General features: G+C 38.7%; 1 protein-coding gene across 1 annotated transcript in view; it reads left to right on the forward strand.

The window, feature by feature from the left end:
- PDZD8 (PDZ domain containing 8) overlaps positions 1-16267 on the forward strand; it is a 67291-nt gene that overhangs the window by 23552 nt on the left and 27472 nt on the right. Inside the window, exon 2 of the mRNA XM_006879906.1 lies at positions 8366-8491. Coding sequence (XP_006879968.1) covers positions 8366-8491 — 126 coding nt within the window. The remainder of the gene's footprint in view (positions 1-8365; positions 8492-16267) is intronic.

The following is a 16267-nucleotide window of genomic DNA, read 5'->3' on the forward strand; positions in this document are numbered from 1 at the left end:
TCTGTCAGTCTGTCACATTGATGGTCACTTTTCTATTCATTGACCTGCTTTGTGAAACATGTCCTTCCCCAGTGACTTTCCCCCTCATGACAACATAACCAGATTATGGGAGATGAAATCTCACCATCCTTGCTTCTGAGGAACGTTCTGCCTTCTCCCAAGACGGCTGATTTGTTCTTTCAACAATCTGTGGTGTGTTCAGTTTAGGGGTTTTTGGTTTTGCATTTATTGTTTCCCCAGCACCACGTGGGTTTTTTTTTATCAAAACTACAGTTCTTCTTTGGACTTCTTATTCATTGTATAACTGGGTAGTATTTAAAACCAGAAAGTGTTCTTTCAGCATTATTTTAGCAATTTGAAATCTCTTGCCTCTGTCATAGGAGTCTAATTGGTATAATTTTGTTTGAGGACAATTTTAAGTTGGATGTTCTCCTTGAGGCAGTAATTCTGCTTCTAATTTTTTTTTCCCTGTAGAAATATTCTAATGTGCTTTGTAAAAATTAAATGAGTTAATAGTATGCATAAGAGTTTTAGAACAAAGCCTGACATAAATTCTAAATAATTGTTGTTGTTGTTGTTGCTGTTATGTGCCATCGAGTTGCTTGCAACCCATAGCAACCCTATGTACAAGAGCTCTAAATGCTGTTCTATTCTGTGCCAACCTTGCCATCTCAGACACACTTATTCCCACCGCTCCATTCACAGAATCGATCCATCTCATCAAAGGTCTTCCTCTCCTGCACCGTCCCTCCACTCTGCCAAACATGATGTCCCTCTCCAAGGACCAGTCCCTCCTTGCAACATGCCCAAAGTATGTCAGATGAAGCTTCAGAATCCTTGATTCCAAGGAGCATTCTGGCTTCACCTTCTCCAGGACAAACCTGTTTGTTCTCTTAGCAGTCCATGGTATATTCAACACTCTTCTCCAGCACCACAGCTCAAAGGCATCAATTCTCTTTCTATCAACCCTATTCACTGTCCAACTCTCTGATGTAATTGTGAAGACTATAGCCCGGATCGGGCACACCTTAGTCTCCAGTCTGACGTCGTTGTCCTTCAGTACTCTTGAGAGGTCCCTCACAGCCGACTTTCCCAGTGCAATTCATCTCTTGATTTCCTGGCTGCTGCTACCAAGAGTCTTGATTGTGGAGCCAAGTAAACTAAAACTGTTAACTATCTCAATCTCTTCACCATCCAAACTGATGCTGCCAATTGGCCCAGTGGTGAGAATCTTTGTTTTCTTGATGTTGAGCTTCAGTCCTTGTAGGAGGCTGCAGTCCTTGACCTTCTGCAGCAAGTGCCTCAGGTCCTCCTCAGTTTCAGCAAACCGGGTTGTGTCGTCTGCATAATGCAGGTTGTTGATGACTCTTCCACCAGTCCTGATGCCACATTCCTCTTCGTATAGCCCAGCGTCTCAGATGATCTGTTCTGCATACAGAATTAAAAGATATGGAGACAGAATACATCCCTGACGAACCCCCTTCTTGATTTTGAACCATGTAGTGTCTCCTTGCTCTGTTCTGACGACTGCCTCTTGGTCCAAGTAAAGGTTTCGTATTAGCACAATCAAATGTTCTGGGATTCCCATTCTTCTCAGAGTCAGCCACAGCTTGTTGTGATCCACACAGTCAAAAGCCTTTGCATAGTCAATGAAGCACAGATAGACATTCTTCTGATATTTGCCTTCTGCCAAGATCCATCTAACATTAGCTATATAGGTCAAATACACAGCAGTCAGTAGGATGGAACAAACCTGGGCAGTGTTTTTTTTGTTTGTTTTGAAGATCAGCTTGACTCAATGGCAGCTAACTGCAACAGAAACATTGGTTGCTGATCCAACTCATGGCAGCCCACGTGTAATGGAAGTAGGACTGGCCGCCCCAGGTTTCCTTAGCTGTGATCCTGTGGAGGCAGGTGCTAGGGCTTTTCTCTCCTGCCACTGTATGGGTTTTGACAGCCAGCCTTTTATTTAGTGACAAGAGTTCAAGTCGTTTATGCCACCCGCGAATCTTAACAGCAGTAACAAGAGCTAACATCCACTGCCGCAGTGAAGTCAGTTTTGATAGTACCCTGCGAGACAGACCCATAGTTTCCAAGACTAAATTTTTGCAGTGGTGGGCTGCCTCATCTTTCTCTCACCAAGTGGCTGTTGGGTTCATACCACTAGCCTTTCTGTTCACAGCCCAGTGCCTGACCCTTCTGTGCCACCATGGCTCGCTACGGCAACAGGGGTATAAAGAATTAGGAGTCAGGGTACTTTTGTCACAGTGTTGTTACTCGTCATGTCAGGTCAGTTCTAACTCACAACAGCCCCGTGTACAACAGAACAAAGCACTTCCAGCTCCTGCCCATCCTCACCCTGGCGGCTGTGGTTCAAGTGCATCGTAACAGCTGCTCTGTTGCCCCATCTCATTGACAGCCTCCCTCTTTTTCACTCACTTTCTACTTTACCAAGCATGATGTCTTTTTTAAGGAACTGGCCTGTACTGCGAGCCTGCCCAAAGTATCTAAGATGAAATCTCACCCTCCTTGCGTCTTGCTTCTAAGGAGTATTCTCTCTGCACTTCGTCTAAGAGAAGGAGTCCATGGTATGTACGTAGGGCTGCTAGTGATTGGTTTCATGGCTACTTACTTTATTCTTTAGAGCTTTTGTTTCCTTATACGTATTGAGGCACTTGGTCTGGACGATGCCTAAGGGTCTCCTTTCATCTCATTCAGTGATTAATTAATATTATTACATGGGGGGGGGAATTCCTACTTTCTAAAGAGAATCTGTTTTTCCTTAAATCCTTACACTACCATACATGCTATAAATTGAGATATGACAGCTAGAACATGTGGTTTAAATAATGGGACAGAATTTTAGATGAAGTTAAAAGGTATCGCAGAGGTGATACAGTTAATTCTTCCTTAATCTTAGAGAATTCTCTTTATGTTTAGCAGATAAGGTGCCTTATAGATTAAAAAGTGTTCTTATGTAAGAATTCCTTTCTCTCACTTTTCATAGTAACAAGAAAAAGCTGTTCTTTCCCCCTCTCCTCTTTTCTTAAACAAGAATTTAAAGCTCAAAGAAATTAACAACCTTGCTCTAAAATCATGCATTTTATAAATTATGAAGTCGGCATCCAAATTTGTCTCCTTTTCACAGCACCTTCCCTGTTTGAATCCTCACCCGACCTCCACATGAATATTTCTACAGCTTGACGGCTTGCTAGGTGTTGAGGCAGCCTGTCCTCTTTTTTGTTGAGCTCTAATTGTTGTAATTTTTTTTTGTTCTTTTCTTGAACTGAAACCTCTGGCAGATTTATCACCTGGGGAAGCCCACAGAAGCCATTGCTAAAGTCAAGAGTAGATCTAAGCCTTGAAATATTTTTATATTTAGTTTATAGAAAAGCCTTTTTCTGTGAAGAGCCACAGTGTTTGCACACAGTTTTACTGCTGCCATGTGATGGGGATGTCACCAGCTGGCATGCGGGGTGCTGGTGGCACAATTGTGAAGAAACATCTCAGTCAGAGCAAAAACATATTTTGGAAGTTAGAAAACATTTTCTCAGATCCACATGAGAAAAAGTCTTGGCTTCTTTCTTAGGTGTAAAATCTTTTTTTAAAAAAAAATTAAGACATTTTATTGAAGTGATGTACATTTCTAAACTTCTTTTGTGGGATTTTTTTTTTCTGTTTTAAGCTTTTACTAAAATATAACTTACCATCTGAGAAACAAAAACTTGAAAAGTACACTCATGGGAAAATTTAGCTCAGTGACTTTTTACAAAGTGAACACACCCATGTAACCAGCTTACAGAGCAAGCAGTGAAATAGCGCCAACATCCACAGCTCCTCCTAGGCCCCTTCAAGAGGATACTGGGATGAGGTGGTAGAATGCAGTCTTTGTTCTGCGTGCAGGAGACCTGGACGCAGCACCTCATGTACAGATACCACCTGTTGGCCCTTGGAGGCTTGCATGCTGTGATGATGCCCGACACATTTCAGGGGACCTTCCAGATTAAGATAAACTACAAACAGACTTGTCAGTCTACTTCTGAAAATTGTTGTTGTTAGATGATGTTAAGTCAACTTTGACGCATACCAAGCGCATATACAACAGATGGAAACTTAAGCCTCTGAAAACTCTATGGATCACAATGACCTGATGATCAAGTAGTGTTGGTCTGTGCATGCTGTGTGTATTATATACACTGTGTGTTACATGGGCATGTTGTCAGGGGAGGATGTGGTCGTACATATGGCTGGTTTTCAAACCTGTTAAAAGAGTCTAAATCAGCACGTCACATCCCTCTGGAGCATTAGTTAATGTCTTTTTGCGTTGTTAATGCACCTAACTTAAAGAATAAAAAGATTTGTATAATTAAGTAGCAGTTAACCTCCCTCGTCCTGCTACTTCCCAAAGCACCAGAGGATAAGAACCCAGATATGTGTCTGGAGAACCTACTTTGTATTATTTTTTTGTCCTTTTAAACTTTTAAGTTTTTGGTTTTTGGCCTAGTACATGATCTATCTCAAAAAATGTTTCATGTTTCCTTGTGAAGACTGTATATGTGTTATTACGTTACCTAACTACTGATAGATGTCTGTTAGGCCTAGTTGGTTTAGTATTATTGTACAAGCACATTTCAGAATTGAACTTGTTGCCAGCTCTGTCCATTATTGAAACTAGGGTATGCAAGTGTCTTCAACTGTTACTGTTGAATTGTCTATTTCTCCCATATTTCCTCAGTTTTGCTTCATTTATATGGTGCTCTGTTATTTGTTGCTGTTGTGTACTGTCGAGTCAGAGCTGATAGTCAAGCGGATTTTCACAGACAGTAAAGAACATAGGAGATTGCCCATCTTTCTCCTACAGAGCAGCTGGTGGATTTGAATCTGGTGCCTTCAGATTGTTAGTGCATCTCTTTTCACTAAGACATTGACACTCCCTGCTGTGCTGTTAGGACCTACATGTTTATAATTGATATCTTCTCCTAATGGATTGACTGACCCATTTGTGATTTCTCTAGAAACTAGAAAATTTACAATCTGTGTTTTCTGATATTAGTATAGCCATTGTAGCTTTCTTGTGGTAACTGCTTGATAAATCTGTACATACTTTAATGCTCAATCTATTTGTATCTTTGAATTTATTTATTTATCCTGTTGTTGTTGTGTACCATAGAGTCGGAACCAAACCATAGCTGATCTTCCAGCGGGTTTTCACAGGCAGTTAAATGCATGGGAGGAGACTGCCCATCCTTCCAAGGAGCAGCTGGTGGCCTCAAACTGCATCCTTTCAGGATTGTAGCGCAGCTTCTTACCACTAGGCCACCAGAGCTCCCCTATTTATCCTGGAGACAGCATAATTTTAGACTTTTTAAAATCCATTCTCACAGACTCTTGATTGAATTGCAGCATCCAATTGCAAGCTGAATTATCTCGTCTTAAAATTAGCTAATTCTTAAACCTGAAATAAGCAGGGGAATGGGGACAAAACCCACATACTTCTGTGAAACTATTTGTATCTAGTTTGAATATACAGTGGAAATTTTTATGAAGGTGCCAAGCTACAGTATATAACAGAAACTAGAAACGGAACAAAAATTCACTACTATCAAGTTGGTTCCGACCATAAGGCCCTGTAAGCTGGGGAGGTGCTGCTCCTGGACTTTCTGAGGCTGTGAATACAGGAGTAGATTGCCTCATCTTCTCCCACAAAGCAGCTGGTGGATTCAAACCACAGACACAGTTAGCAGCCCAGTTCTTAACCGACTGCACCACCAAGCCTCATTTGTATGACATAAGTGGTTTTAAAATTAGGCAAATAATTGAGTAACAAGGGAAATTTGGCTAAACCTTAGGTAGATGTTTTAGTCCTATCAGGAGCCTTTGTTTTTATTCTTTTTATGGTTTTCCATTACATGAAAAATTTTTAATTTAGCATTTTAATTTCTTTTATTGTATTTTATTTTATACATACATAGGGTGCTTTGGTGACGTATGTAGTCCATAGGGAGTTAGGCTGCTAACCCGGTTCAAATCCACCAGTGGCTCAGTGGGTGGAAGATGCAGAATCTCTCTCCATGTTATTTACAGCCTCCAGATACTCGCTGAAGGGTCAGACTTGACAGCAGTGAGGTTGAGGTTTAAGTACACACACACACACACACACACACACGTATGTAATGCTCTGCTCATATAATCTGGAGATTATTGCTCTGCTAACCAAAAAGCATTTGTTTGAAGCCCTCAACAAGATGGACTGAAACAGTGAGCAGTGGGCTCAAGTGTGTAAGAGAAGACAAGGAAAGAACAGAAAGATCTGTTGTTCACAGAGTTGCTATAAGTTGTACTCAGCATCAAGTAACAACAGCCAAAAGGCTAGCTTCTCTGGCAGTTTGAAACCAGCAGCCTCAACAGAGAAATATGGACAGTCTCCGGCTAAGATTTATAGTCTCAGAAACCCAATGGAATATCATTCTAAGTCAGAATCTGCTTAGTGGCAGTGCGTTTTGAAAGCATAAATGCACAGCAGTTTGAATGACTGTGGGATACAGAGAAGTAAAACTTGAGGAGTGTGGTGTGCTCTAGGACCTTGAGTTGATGATGCAAGGAGAGTAGAATTTTAATAGATAGAGAAGGAAGATTCTCCAGTTGATACAAAAAACCTGAAGGGATGAATATATATTGAGTCTGGAGAAAAGTAAATTTTCTAGATTGGAAGACTCATATTAAGAGAAAATACTATGGACAAATTTTGCTGTGACAGTCTTCTTTGAATATGAAATGAAGAATATTTTAAAAATAAGTTAGTTTTTATTGTTGCTCATACCTACAAAAGAACATACACCAATTCAGCAGTTTCTACATCACAATTCAGTCGTTCTCAGTCTTCTAATTGATTCCTCCACCTTTAACGTAAACTTACGGTTTCCTAAGCTTCCTTTTAAACCTTGTAGAAATCAACAACTTTGTGGAAATCTTTTTTTGTTATCAGTGAGAAGTCATTAAACATTTTGAGCTGGCAAATGCCATGAATATGAGCTTTTAGAATACATACTAGTGGCAGCATGTAGGGTGAATTGGCAACTGTAGAATTTAAGCCCAATACTACCCTATTTTCTCTGTCCTTCAGTGGAGAAATATCATTGTGATATTCACAGAAAAGTTGTATTTCAAATTAAAAAGTGTGTGTGTGTGTGTGTGTGTGTGTGAGAGAGAGAGAGAGAGAAACTTGCTCATTTATAACAGTGACATTAACCAATGGCATGTAAATACTGAAATAATTTCTGTTACACGAATAAAACGGATATGGTTACTTGAAGTGTTAGTTAGTTTTAGGCTTTGGTGGAATCAGATAGACTTGAATTCTAGTTTTGTGTGCAGTGGGACAGGTTTTTTCACCTTTCTAAGCCTTTCTCTGCAGAGAGTAGCTAATAATCTCACCCTTTTAAAGCTGTGGTCATTAAATAATTCATGTAAAGTTCTTAGCACACTGCTGGTAAAGAGTGAACACTTGATGAATACTTTTGTCATTTGTAATTGTTGCTGTGGTTGTTACTATGATCATTAACTAATCATTATATAAGATAAGGAACTACACTGGCAGCCCAAAGGCACACAGTTCAAGTCCATCAATTGCGCTTCAGGATTAAGAGAGGCCGTCTCCTCCTGTATAATTTACAGCCTGTGAAAACCTGCCAGAGGGCCAGCTCTGAGTGGATTCCCACTTGATGGCTCGTAACAGTGGCAATAATCACTATCCAGAGGGAGTTCTGGAGACCTGGCCCTCAGGGGGGTTGACACAAAGGCAGACCTTTCCGAATTATCCAAGGCACCTGTGACTCTTACAGCCTTGGAAACCCAGTGGAGGGTCAACTATGGCTAGTTCTGACCTGATGGAATCATTCTCTTGTATTGTTTCCATGAACAATGTATTCTGAGTCTTGATTTTGTACTTTAAGAACATTATTTTTTCTTTCTTGATCCTGCCCCAAGCAAAGGTCTTCTGGCTGCCTCTGAATGTTCCTGCCCTTTATTCTAATGCCTTGACTTACCAGGTCGGGTGTGCCAGAAGACCAGGGGCTGTACCATTTGCTGCTTGTTAGTGAGGTAACAGAGCAACTAATTTTTTTTTTGGTAGTTGTTTTTGTTGTTGATTGGCATTGAGTCGAGCGTGACTCAGAGCGACCCAATGAACAAAAGGCCTGAAGCCTTTTGCTTTATAACTATTGTCATTTATCAAAGTTCATAGAGTTTCCAGAGGCATGTTGTTTAGGAAGTGGGCACATGCAATATTAGGTTTTATTTTCCTTATTATAATTCTAACTGTGGTGTTTGTTACTTAGAAATTTAGACTTCTCTTTACTTTTGCCAGGTTTAAGCCATTTTTTCCATTCCAAACCTTGCAAGGATTTGAAGAGGATGAGGACGAGTACATCCACATCCAGCAGTGGGCGCTTACTGAAGGTCGTCTTAAAGTGACGTTGTTAGAGTGTAGCAGGTATGTCCCCTTTGTTGTGTTATAACTATTTTTCAAAAGAAAATGCAGTGGAAAAATGCATCTAAGCAGTATTTGTGTTTATTCCCTTTTGGTATTCTTGTATATTATCTGTTATGTCTATAGTTACAAATTTACTTTCATAAAAGTAGTTCTTTTTAGCTTGAGAAAAAATATAAGCCATATTTTAGAAAATAATCTAATGTGGGAGAGCAATTTTTTTTTTCTGTTGGAGTCTCAAATCTTTAAGCGTATAATACCCTGTTGGCGTAACTTTAATTTACCACTTGTTGAAGAGCTGTTCATCATTTAGCAGATTTGAAGATCATTTACAGTACGTGTAAACACTCTGAAAAAGTCCCGTATCCAGACTTTGAAACCCCTGGTGGTTTCTTAACAATTTAGAACTAAAAAAAATTGTAAAAACAGTCTTCCTATCCTTTCTCCTTATTTTACTTTGTTAGCACCATGGTCTAAATAGCTCACGTGGCTTAGTGATAAAGAATTGCCAACTTGAAGGCACGTGGTTCAAATCTGACATCTATTCCACGGGAGAAAGACAGGCGGTCTCCTGCTATGGCATGTACTGCCTCTGAAAACCTGCTGGAGGGTCAGCTCTGGGTTGCTTCCAGCTCCACAGTGCACAGCAACAACAGCACCTAAGCTTGCTCACCTTGCTCTTGAACTACTTAAGACATTGATCTGCTCACTTATCTCCTAAAACTCTGGTTCTCTTCAAATAGCAGCAGTCTTTTTAAAAATGCTCATCGTGTTGTCAGTCTCCTGGAATGGCTTTCCATTCTTCCTAAGATGTGGAATCAAATCCTCACCATAGCCTCCAAACACAAACACCAAGCCTTCTTGCCTCCCGCTTTCTTTTCCTCCCCTACCCATTCATTTACTCAGTGCTCAGTGGTAGTGCTCTTCCCTAGGGGGAAGAATGACCAGGGTTTTTTTCTGTAGAAATAATTTATAAATATTTTAGGCTTTGTGTTTCCATTGAATTACTCAGCTCTGCCTTACATGTTGTTATAAATAGCCAAGTGTAAATGAATGGGCCTGCCAATAAGACTATGTATTAATTTCCTTTAATATTTATGTGCCATGAGATGTTTTTCAGCCATTTGAAACTGGACATTTGGTAGCTCTCAGGCAGTAGGAACAGACTGGATTTGACCCAAGGGTTGTGGTTTCCCCGTCTTGGACTTTTAAAAACCAAGCTCAGTTTATTGCCTTTTCACTACCTTTCAAAAATGAAAGCCCTCCTCCACTCACTCACTGTTCATTGAAACTATCCTTTCCGGGTTCAGTTCAAAATTTACTTTCTTAAAGTGCTTTCTTGTCTGATAGTTCCAAATGTAACTATAATTATGCCACACTTTTTTAACATTTGTTTGTACCACTAATTAGGTTCTTAGCATCACTTGTATTTTTATTTATAACCAATAATAAAAATAAGTACTTAATACAGATGTTCTATTTTGTACCTAATATTTGTATATTCTTGCTAAATAGGTTAACTTTGAGTAGGTTATATAATATACCAGAGTTCTACTCCCAACCCAAAGGCAGTTGGTTCAAATTCACCAGCTGCTCCATGGGAGAAAGTCTTCCCCATGAGGTGACTTACTGCCTGTGAAAACCTGCTGGAGGGCCAGCTGTGAGTCAGTTTTGACTCAACGGTGCGTAACAAACAACTCCTCAAGAGCAAAATGGACCTTTTCCCATTCTGTTTACAGCCTCTGAAAACCCAGAACATCAAAAAAAAAAATCCAAAAAAAAAAAAGAAAACCCAGAACAATGAATCCATTCCAACTTGATGGCAATGAATTTTGTAGCTTTTTAACCACTTTACCAGCTGTTGATTTTGGTCACTATGCCCTTACTACTCAAGCATTTTCCTGTAGGAATCAAAGACTTTATAAAGACACTCGTAAAGAGTGTTTTGTATTCTGACTAATAGTACTGTTTTATTACAGAAGGAAATATTTTTTGCTCCATGTTCCTGTATGATGGAATCCGTTATTGGTAGCCATTGAGTCAGAGTTCATTGAGGTTCCTTCATTCTTGCTGGCCCTCTACTTGGCAAACCATGGTATCCTTATTTAGCAACCATTTTTTCTTGATGATTGTATCCAGGGTAGACAGGTCAAAGTTTCTCTGTTTCCACCTCTAGGGTACTTTCTAGTTGCATTTCTTTTATTATTGAGATAATTTGTTCTTTTGACAGTCCATAGTATATTCCATAGTCTTTACCAATGCCATAATCTGATTGCATCAGTTCTTCTGTGTTTCTTTTTCTTACCCAACTTCCAAATGCATTTGGGGCATTAGAAAAACTATGACTTGGAGTGCTGCTCTTTAGCTACCAAAATGACATCTTTGCTTTTTTGAAACTTAAAAGAGATACAGGTTTGCCCAGTGCAGATACGTCACTTGATGTCTTGACTGCTGCTCCCGTGGGTTCTGATCATGGATGCATGTTTGTATTTTCTCTTACATGAACAAGACCTGTGCAGCCATTTTCAAGTTGTTACAAGGATTAGTTTAACATTTCTATAAATGTTGTTTCAAAGACACTTAAGAAAGTGACTTTAAATCAAGTGAAAAAAATACAATGTTAGTAATTTCCCCCTAAATCTATAAAATGGAATATCATATTCATCCATAGACAAACAGCATTCTGTGTGAGGACCTACCCTTTTATTTTTTTAATCTTTCTGTTTTTAAATAATAAATTGGTTCTGCATGAGCAGTTTTTTTTCTTTGTATTCTTTTTTTTATCTGTTTAAATTTTAAGTCATTTTAGACTTAAAGAAAAATTTTGGAGAGTTTTTATTAAATTTGTTATAAGGCCTTGAGAGAGTTTTGCCATTACGGGAAGAAATTAGAAGTATTTGTAAAAAACAGATCGTTTATTGAAAATGTTAGAGTTATTATACAGCTTTGAAAGGCAGCATGAAGTGGAAATAAATGTATCTGAGTTAGAAAGGTAAAAGCTCACACCTGGGTTCACATACCTTTGGGTTGTATGTCCTTAGTTTGTTTTGTTCCTAAGTACCGTCAGGTCGAGTACAGTTCAGATCAGCCCAGTGGACAACAGATCTGAACTTCGTCATATCCTGTGCTATCCTCATCATCTCTGACATGCTGGAGCCCGTGTCTTCAGTCACTGTGTCAATCCATTGAACACATCTGTAAAGTAGACAGAAGCACTGTCTTGCCAGTAATTGTGATCAGCGATAGGTAAATATTAATAGCATCAGTATACTGTTTGATAAAGTACCAGAAGATGAACCCCTCGGTTTGGAAGGCATTCATAATGCAACTTGGAAAGCGCTGCTTCCTCAACATAATTTATTTAATGTCACAAATAAGGTAAAGCTTTCACTGGAAGTAAAGATGTTCATGTATATAGAGTAAAGGACTTTACTGGCTGGTGTGGTGTGTTTCACAATTCAGAGACAAAGCCACAAACATCCATTAATAATGGTATCTTAATTATAAATAATAATGAAAGAATTGATATATAGTTAAGTAATTTTATTAGTAATGATAATAATATGGAATGTACAAAATATGGATCTAGGAAAATTGGAACTTATCAGAAAATGAAATGAAATACAAAGAGATTGACATTGTAAGCATCAGTGAACTGAGGTGAACTAGTTTTGACCATTTTGAATCAGACAACATATGATGTACTATACCAGGAATGATAAAGAGGAATGGTGTGACATTCACCATCAAAAAGAACATTTCACCATCTAGCCTGAAATACAATGCTGAGTGGGAAGATACTATCAATATGCATATAAGCAAATATTTTAATACAGCTAAAATCAGTAATGAATGCTGAAGATGAAGAAATCAAAGCTTCTACCAGTTTTTGCAATCTGAAATTGATTGAGCATGCAGTCAAGATGCATTTAATTGGTGCCTGGAATGCTTGTTGGAAACAAAAGTTCATGAAGGCTTGGGATGCTTGGTTCTGCTGTATAAGAATTCATGAAAATACTTCTTTTTTTAATTTTTTAATGAAAATATTTTTTAATGTTTATTAAAATCTTTTTAATGTTTATTGTAACACGAATATAATATATCTTAATTTTAAAATAATGTAACTTATTAATTATTTAGAGAGAAATAGCTTGTAGCTCCTTCCTGTTTTGGAAGATAAAACCTTAGCACTTTACTCGTGCTCACTCCTGAGCATCTATCTTGACTTTATATTCTTTATAACTGTCTTCCTTTTGATTATTGTGGATTGGCCAAGTATACACAAGAGGATGTATATCCCCAAATGCTATCATGTAACCTTTGCTTCATAAGTATATTGTTTATTTAAAATCTTTTAGTTGGTAATGATTTTGAACTTGGATAAGTTGTAAGGGTTGAGCAAAGACCATTTATATACCCATCACCCAAACTTAACTGTTGTTAACATTTTGTAGTCCTAAATTCAGCGCTTATGTCTTAAGAGTAAGAGGATTCTCTTATAGGCAGTTACCAACATGTTCAGAAATGTAGTGCTAAGTAGCCCCTAACTTAATTCACTGTATGTGTTCATTCAGACAGTATTGAATTGATCAAAATACTCTGGTCAAAATATTGTCTGCTTTTTCTCCACTGTGCACTTACTGTCCACCCACCCCTTGCCCCAATAAGCAGTCTATAAGGAGACACTTTAATTCAAAGCGAATGTCCTCTTCATCAAATCTCCAAATCCTTAGATTTAGTATCCAAGGATGATTCTTGCCTTAACCATTCTTTTTTGATAAATGCAAAATGGTGATTATCTAACTCCAAGTCTTTTCTCTACCACAAGCATGGATTGAATGTGTTTCTGTAATTTCCCCCCAAATTATTATAATAAATGTTTAGGAGCCATGTTGGCAGAGCAGGTAAGTGCTTGGCTGCTAACCAAAAACGTCAGTGGTTTGAGCTCATTGTCCACTCCTAGGAAGGAAAGGTCTGGTGATGTCCATCTATAAAGATTAAGCTGAGGAAACACAACAGGACAGTTCTCCTCCATCATAGTAGGTCGCTGGGAGTCAGAACTGACTCCATAGCACAGCAGCAACGTGATCTTTTCCGTCTTTAATCGTTTTAGTACTTTATCACAGGCTTGGCCAGTGGCAGCTTTTCATGCCGACTCCCGTGCATTGATGGCTTGGCCTTTGGCTCTCTAACAGATTCTTCTTAATACTGGTGGTTATCATCTTAATTGCCAAAGAAATTCATCTCCTGAAATGTATCATTAAATAACCACAGATCTACTTTCTGCCACTAGAATTTTTTTCCAATTTTATTTTATTTTAATTATTTTTTGTTCATCTGTCAAATCGGATCTGACTGGTACAGGAGGAGGTTTTCCTTCCTTCTCCTGCAGAGCATCTGTTGGATTCGAACCACACACCTCTGGGATTGCAGTGCAGCTTTTGCCACTAGGCTACCAGAGCTCCCTTCTGCCATTGGAATCATACAGTATATACTTTGAGACCTACTTTCCTTTACTTCACACAGTGATTTTTAAATTCATCTGTGTTTGAAAAGAATTGCAAATATCCATACTGTTGTATTGCTGAATAGTATTCAACTGCATAAATGGATCACATTTTTATTACAGTTAATTTTGATGACAGTTTGGGCAGTTTTCTAGTTTGTTGCTATTGTGAACAAAGTTGGCGTGACTATTCATTTAGAAGTCTTTGTGTCGACATATGTCTTCATTTCTCTTAAATAACTTAAAGAGTTCTGTAATTGTGTCATATGGATGGTTGTGTGTGCGTTTAATTTTCTAAGCAGCTGCCATCCAACCCTCCAGAGTGGGGGTGCGCGTTACCTTCCACCCGCCGCTCCACTGCGCCACTCCCTGCCCATCCTCGCTTGTGTCCGTTGTTTAGGCTTTAGCCTTTGTAATTGATGTAGAGATGCATCTCATTGTTAAATTGAGATATGATTTGTGTGGATAACATTTACTATTTTAAACTATTCAGTTCAGTGATTGCTTACGTTTCCCCGAGTTCTGCAGCTGTCCCCAACACTTCAGCAAGAACCTCATACCATTAATCAGCCACTCTCCGTTTCCCTCTGGCGTGCTGTGCGCAGGGTTCCTGCAGGTCTGCTTGGCTCATGTCAGTGGAATCCTAAAATGTATGGTCTTTAGAGTTTGGCTTCTTTGACTTAATATCCTCACGATTCCCCCATGATGAAGCAAGTCTCAGTAGTTGGTTTCTTTCTAGTAACAGATACTCCGTGGTAGTGACATGGTACATTTTATTTCTACATTCATCCATTAATGAGTAAATGCTTTTTCTCCTTTTCATCTTTTGTGTATCATGTTGCTGTGAACACTGATGTAAACTTGTGAGTGTGTCTTGTTTCTCCTCAGGAGTGAAATGTGTCTTATGGGATCTTTCCGGGAGCTCTGCTGACCTAGTGTGCAGGGACTTGCTCTCTAACCCAAAGGCTGCTTGCACCTCTTAGGTAGTTTAATTCCACCAGCAGCTCCAAGATAGTCTCCTCATGTGCATCTGATAGTCTCCGACAGTCCTCTCAGAGGGTCAGCTGTGAGTCACTTCCCCCTCAGTGGCAATGTTTGATGGTGTCTCTCGTGTTCGAACTTTTTAAGGAGCTTCTACACTGTTTTCCAAAATGACTGTACTACTACACATACTTTTCAGCATTCTACAGTGGTTTCAATTCTTTATAGCCTTCAAAATACGTGTTATTGACAAGTCTTTTCATTGTAGCCCATCTAATAGTTGTGAAGTGTTTTACTTCACTGTGGTTTTGCTTTTTAAATTTCCTGGTGACTTAATGCTGTTGATTGAGTATCTTTAATGCGCTTATTGTCTAGTTTTCTGTCTTAGGAGAAATTTCTCTTCTGATACTTTGTCATTTAATTGGGGTTTTTTTAATGATTGAGTTCTCAGAGTACTTAAGATTAGGTTAAAAACTCTACTCACATAATTTGCAAACATTTCCTCTCATTCTGTGGCTTATAATTTTTAAAAGTAGTATCCTTATACTTTTGATTTCATGATTAAGCAGCCAGTACCTACCCCAGCATAACTTGAGCTTCCTTTTTATTATTTAAAATTAGAGTCTGTGATCCATTTTTATTTCATTTTTGTGGATGATGCAAAAATATTTCATAAGCAACATAAAATAACTTCTAATTTAAGGGGAGAATTCTGATAATTTAGCTTTCTTGTTCTCAAATCCCAAATATTAATATTTGTCAGTATAAGAGACTGATTTTTCTGCGCCGTACTAAAGGGCCTGAGACGGTAATGTACCTTCTGAACAGACGGTGGCAGCAGAGGTTTGGTGAATGAAAAGTCTCCGATCACCTAAACCTAGTATCATAGCGTTTTAATTCGTCTTCAGGTTTTTGGTTATTACTGCTAAGCAAACTTAAAGTTCCTTTTAAGAATCTTTAAGACTTTTCTAAGTTTAGTAGGATTTTCACCACCACCTTCTGCCAGGCTTGTCAGTCTGTGAGGTGTTTGTGGACATGAAAAGAAATCTCTGATCCCAAGACACCGCTTTCTCACGTTTCTCTAGTGTTCTTTATCTCGTCTCTTTCACTGTCTTATTTCTATTCTAGAATGCTCCTGTAGAGCTACCATGGCAGTAACAGAGTGTTGGCTATTGTTAAAGTGATTCTCAGGCTTACTTCAGAATTAAGTGGCAAATTTCTTTTCATGTTTCAAAGAGATTAATTAAATACAGAAGTTGGATACATGGCTGACAATATTTGTTTTCAGTTAT

Source organism: Elephantulus edwardii, unplaced genomic scaffold (assembly GCF_000299155.1).
Source record: "Elephantulus edwardii isolate Elephantulus edwardi_28Jun2011 unplaced genomic scaffold, EleEdw1.0 scaffold00006, whole genome shotgun sequence".
In the NCBI taxonomy this organism is placed as follows: Eukaryota; Metazoa; Chordata; class Mammalia; order Macroscelidea; family Macroscelididae; genus Elephantulus; species Elephantulus edwardii.